Source organism: Pyrus communis, chromosome 5 (assembly GCF_041283825.1).
Source record: "Pyrus communis isolate YQ-2024b chromosome 5, ASM4128382v1, whole genome shotgun sequence".
Lineage (NCBI taxonomy): Eukaryota > Viridiplantae > Streptophyta > Magnoliopsida > Rosales > Rosaceae > Pyrus > Pyrus communis.
Genome location: NC_142569.1, coordinates 20,051,032 through 20,056,810, shown reverse-complemented (window position 1 = coordinate 20,056,810; position 5,779 = coordinate 20,051,032). Strand labels below are relative to the sequence as shown.

At 37.2% G+C, this 5,779-nt stretch overlaps 1 protein-coding gene across 1 annotated transcript; it reads right to left on the bottom strand.

Moving 5' to 3' along the window:
* Positions 1 to 2,171: 2,171 nt before the first annotated feature.
* Positions 2,172 to 5,578, bottom strand: LOC137725211 (Cyclase family protein). Its single transcript, XM_068463815.2, has 7 exons — positions 5,065 to 5,578; positions 4,039 to 4,083; positions 3,713 to 3,785; positions 3,205 to 3,302; positions 2,944 to 3,014; positions 2,575 to 2,726; positions 2,172 to 2,454 (listed from the first exon to the last, which is right to left on the bottom strand). The coding sequence occupies exons 1-6, from the start codon at positions 5,453 to 5,455 to the stop codon at positions 2,601 to 2,603; spliced, it is 804 nt and encodes a 267-aa protein (XP_068319916.2). The 5' UTR covers positions 5,456 to 5,578; the 3' UTR covers positions 2,172 to 2,454; positions 2,575 to 2,600.
* Positions 5,579 to 5,779: the final 201 nt, after the last annotated feature.

The window sequence follows — 5,779 nt, the reverse complement described above, 5'->3', positions numbered from 1 at the left end:
ACTACATGTCCAAACACCTTACGTTTCGTAAGCAGATCAGGTTCAACTTGGATTGCTTGTTTCTAGTTTGACCAATCGGTTCTACGTCGACATTCATCAACGGAACGAGGTTCAATGTCATCGCTCAACATGATTTCAGTAGCTACTACATATGCTTATGCATCGTGGACGATCATCTCATTTCTACACCACACACCATCTAAGCTAGCATAATAAATCGAAATCTCACGATTCTCGGGAGGTGGATTCATTTCTTCAATGATGCTTTTGTAATCTAGAATTTTCTCATGAGTTGGATATAATGAGTAAGCAGCAATCAGATTTATGGTAGGTTCTTCAGGGGCTTGTGCCATGAGTTTTCTCTTCCAGGGGTGTGAATCCCTTAAACCAAGAGGTATGCCATGCTTATGTGTAGGGGCAAATGATTGGCTAGCAACTAATTTACATGGATCACCAAAGTTGTCTAGATTATGTGATCTTGTCACTTGCGCTAGATCGGTGAAAGCATCTAGCACACTCTGAGCTATGCTTTGGAGATCTAATATGCGATGCACTTCAGTTTCAGACTGAGCAGTGCAGGAATCTAAATGGGACAAAGTGGGAGTAGTCCACAATAATTTGCGTCGTTCTTCAGGAACGTTGACGTTCTTATCTCCCCCTAACGACGAGAAGACTGTCTCATAGAAGTGACAATCCGCGAAACGAGCAGTAAACAGATCGCCTGTCAAAGGTTCTAAGTAACAAATAATTGAAGGAGACTCATATCCAACATAGATTCTCATCTTTCACTAAGGCCTCATTTTTATACGTAAGGGCAACGAAATCGGAACATAGACCACATAACCAAAAACGTGCAGATGCGATACGTCAGGTTCGTATCCGATAACCAACTGAAGGGTGATATATGGTTAGGTTGCAACAGGCTTCAGACGGACCAACATGGCTGCGTGCAATATTGTATGGCCCCAAGTAGCGATCAGGAGCTTGGTACGTATGACCAACGATCGAGCAATCATTTGTAAGTGCTTAATGAATGCCGCTGCCAGGCCGTTCTAGGTGTGAATATGGGCTACAGGATGTTCAACTTCAACCCCAATTGACATGCAATAGTCATCAAAAGTTTTAGATGTGAATTCTCCAACATTATCCAATCAAATATATTTGATTGGATAATCAAGGTGATGAGCCCTGAGCTTGATAACCTTAGCCAACAATTTGGAGAATGCAGCGTTCCTTATGGACAACAAGCACACGTGTGACCAACGTGTGAAAGCGTCAACCAAAACCATAAAATATCTAAATGGTTAGCATGAAGGGTGAATCGGTCCACAAATGTCCCCCTAAATCCTTTGTAGAAAAATAGGAAGATTCGAACGAATCTTGTCATAAGAAGGCTTAATAATAAGCTTTCCCATAGAACAAGTTTTACATGTGATTCCTTGAATCGAACCTAAACTTCGGGTTAGCGGATGCCCATGTGTAGAAGAATATGTAGAGGATGTGTTATTCTCTCTGCGTAGTGCCTTTATTTATAGTAATAAGGGAGAGAATAAATTATTTATCCCCAAGGAATACAAATCCATATAGGAAAGAATAACTAGAATCAAATCTAATCTAAGATTTACACAATCACACTTAAACTAGAAAGTTTATAACAATATTATTGTATTATTATTCTATATAAAGAAAAATTAATTTTTATTTATTTTTATTATGAGAGTTTCTTATTATCATTACTAGAATAAATTTTAATTGATTTGTTGTCCAAAATTCAAATCAACTAGTATAGTATTAGTAGAGTCAACACCTAACAAGGTTTTTTACACTTTCTCATACAATCATACTCACAAAGGTTTTGTTATCTTAAAAGTAGAGATTAAACCATAAAACACATTAGAAGATAAAAAATATCATAGTAATTTAAAAATACCAAACACATTAAAAAAGTATAATAATTAATGTACAAATGTGAAAAATGTGAAAGAATAATAGACGCTCACGATTGCATCCTCCACGCTTAGATGATGGTTACATTGTCGTTTAGATTTTTAAAACTCTTCAAACCCTCTTGAATAATGTTTTTTATTTGATTGAAAAATTAATAAATTCTTTTTAAAGAATGTAATGTAATCTAATTAATTCTTTCAAGGAAATATTAATATAAACAAAACTTTTTATCAACAACCCGTAAAAACTTCATGTTATAAAGAGAGATTAAACTACCAAATTATACAGTGAGAATCAAATTTCTTTATCACACTTTGGTCTGTATTCATGGCGCTCGCTGCGTGTCTAGTGGACGGCGGAAATACGGCAATGACATTACATTTGAGTTTCACGAAAACTATCAACATAAACATTCAAGAGGACATTCGTATTCAGAACCCTGCAGTCCTGAAACTTGGGTCTCAGCGTCTTATTCCATGCTGTTTCTCCATGGGGGATCATCATTTCCTGCAGCAAATAGGAGTAGGTAAAAACCCAAACGTAGGCTGAAACACTCAAACTAATAAAAGGATTAACCGTGAGCTGATGTACGCTCGCATCAAAACCAAACATCGATGCACAACTTACAAAGGTAAAAGCGTAACAGAGATGCATCACTTGATAAGAATGCATCTTATCGGTGACCCTTCTGCACCCGGCAACCTCAAAGGTAAGCAGTGGACAGAATATATTCCTGGTTCGACGTCATCCAGTTTTAAGGCTTCAACAAGAATGATTTCCTGGAACATGAAAGCAGTGTTAGTGTCTGAGTCTTGAAACAGAATTTCTGGTTAAATCAGAGAACCATGTGAGACAACTCGGTTGCCTCGTTTTTTTTGGTGCTGCATTTACCACTGTTCAACAATCTACCAAGTACCAAATGGAACGCATCCAACTAAAATGATCATGAACTAAAAAAAAAACCCTTTCATGTCTTATCAAATAACGATTTCTTACCCTGCCTTCTAGAAAAACAAGGTGGGATGGAATCAAATCATCATATGCAGCAACGGATAAGTAATCAATTCCTATAACAAAAGACCAACAAGTCAGCTTCAATAGAAAGAACAGAAATGATAACATGAACAGCAATATAATCAGTAATATCTCACTGAGAAGAACTCAGTATAAGATTATATTACCGTAATTACGTATGCAGACTGTTAAAAAACTATGTGTCATAAAATAAGAACGGATGTGTGAATATATATATCTCACCGACAAGTTTAATGTCAGTGTTCTCCACCAACCACTGTGCTCCATCCCTCATAAATCCCACATAGCTGCTGTCAAACTCCTTTTGGAACATAAGCCGTCTAAAAGTGAAGTAAGCTCTAGTTAGTATAATGTTTCTTTGAATTGAATTTTTTGTTAATATTCTGCAATATTTTAAGATTTCTGAATCAAATTGAATTAGTACAAACATCAGTAGTCCAACCATTGACAAATAAAAGGTGGTTGGAAGGAATGATTAAACAGAGGAAAGGTCACCTCAGGCATAAATTTCCCTTGTTTTTTTTTTTTCCAAAGAAAGGTCTAGTAAAACAAATAAGGCATTTTATTTGCGGGAATTGTCATGAGTACTAGGAGCTAAGGAACAATGTATCAAATTATAAACTATCTAAAAATTTCAACAGCGAAAAGAAAAGAAGCTTTACAACAATACAACGTAACTGGTACATGCCCAGGTGCACGTGTGTGTGTGGGCGCATATTGCCAATAGTACCTGTCTGTGTTTAATGTTCTGAACAGCACACGACGTACCCCCTTGGGAATATGTAAGGACTTCATAACCTCAGCTGTGATAAGCATGTAGGACAGTCAAAAACCTAAAAAAACAAAAAAAAGCAAATAGACTACATGGCATGTTATGTTCAATTGTTTCTAAGTAGTGTTTGTTTAGCAACCAAAAGGTTACTTGCTGGCCTTCCAGTTGCTACTTGAGCACTAGACATGATTTACATTTTGTATGCATATTGAAACAAAGGATAAGGTCATAAAGCTCTGCTTTCATCCTCATAGAAAATAGGAGTTTGAAAGAAAAATACATACCGGTTATGTTCTTCTCCCTCGGAACGTCAACTAGCAATGCAGGACCTTTTGACACAAAGACGTATAATAATCACAAAAATGTCAGTGATACAACCAACACAAGCAATGAGCTTTTTCCCCTATTGCTATGTTACATTGTGAAAACAGGGTCAAATGCTAATACACATGAAAGACACAAATTGCAAAACATCAAACACAATACAGAACACAAAACCCAAATTCTGAAACAAAAATGAAAAGAAAGATTGATAATACCTCAAGATGCCCAAAACAGGAAATCCGGAAAAGGTGAAAGCCACTTTTCTTATTAGAATGTAAGGATCCAACCCAAAACCAATTGACATTGAGCAGAGAGGCCCAAGATCATTTAATCTATTATATAAGATTCTAAAGGACACTAGACTTTAGTGGGGCCGAATGTTAGAGTCTAGCGCCTAGTCGGTTAAGTAGACTAGGCAAATTTAAGTAAATTTGTTATATATTGTATAAATAGATGCGTATTTATACTTTAATAAATACATAATTGTACAGGATACATAGAGTGCAAAATAAAATGAATATATAGATTATAAAGCATTAGAACATATTGAAAACATAGGAAACAAGCACATAATGTGTATTACATTTTATTGAAAAAGATTAAAATGCAAAATAAAGGTTATTGATTTTCTGTCTAAATAAGAATCACGATCTAGACACATTTTCTTAATTTTCAAATACCTAATGATTAATTAAAGCAATGACCAACTGGCTAGCGCTAGGCGAAAATTTTTAGAACAGTACTATTACCCAAGCATTGAATTCCTGGGAATTCACACTCCTAACATTTCATCTTCAACTTTGAAGCACCTAACCGCTAATATCCCACTTGCCCCAAACAACTCCAAATCCCCATAGAAATATATTACCTCGGGTAATTTCGTCGAACACTTGGTATGCACTCACCCAACCGCATTAAACACTCAAAACCCTAAACTAGCCATGATTAAAATCAAAGAAACAGTGAAGAATCAATAACTGAATTACCATTAAGCACATCCAAGTCAAGGGTATCGACATCGAAGCCGGCGTCGAAGTAGTGATCGAAGACGTGGCCCGGGGCGTCGACGTGGGTACCAGTGTGAGTGGGCAGCTTCATCTCAGAGTTGTTGGCGATGGAGCCGTTCTTCATGCTGTTGGGGAGCCAAAGGAACTGGCCGACACCGTCGTTGGTTTCAAAGGCAGGCATGGTGGTGCTGTACCGGTGGCTGATGTCGAAAATTCGTCCATTGCCGTAAACTTCACGGCGAGGAGGGATCAGGGTGTCGGTTTCGGCGGCGTATTCGACGGAGGTGGTGCCCGGAATAGAAGGATAGGCTGTGGTGGCGACGGAGTAGGAGAGGGAGGAGAGTAGGAGGAGGAGAAGTATTGGCTTCATGGTGGTGCGTGTGGCAGTGGGAGGAGGTTGGATGACAAGTGGGCCGGTGATCTTTACGACTACAAGACACAGCTTCGTCAATGATATAAACGGACGCGTTTTTTTTAGCTAAAATGTTGATTTGCCAAATTCATTACTTTGATATTTGAAATTTGAAATCAATAGAAGTAGTCATTGGAATTGAATGAGGATTTTCTCTAAATTCTTTTTGTGAGGATCTTATCCTTAAATCGTATTAGTTCATCGTATATTGTGCGATTAGTTTTCGTCAAGTACTATTCATATTTAATTTTAAATCAAAATATTTAAAATAATTTATGACCG

What these genes read in the sequence shown, in the direction of transcription:
- LOC137725211 (XM_068463815.2), bottom strand. Translation starts at nt 5,455, where the DNA reads ATGAAGCCAATACTTCTCCTCCTCCTACTCTCCTCCCTCTCCTACTCC. An exon ending in GAGGGAGAAGAACATAACCG is followed by an intron (nt 3,786 to 4,038) that starts GTATGTATTTTT and finishes TGCTTATCACAG; the next exon opens with CTGAGGTTATGAAGTCCTTA. An exon ending in CACTGACATTAAACTTGTCG is followed by an intron (nt 3,015 to 3,204) that starts GTGAGATATATA and finishes CTTTTGTTATAG; the next exon opens with GAATTGATTACTTATCCGTT.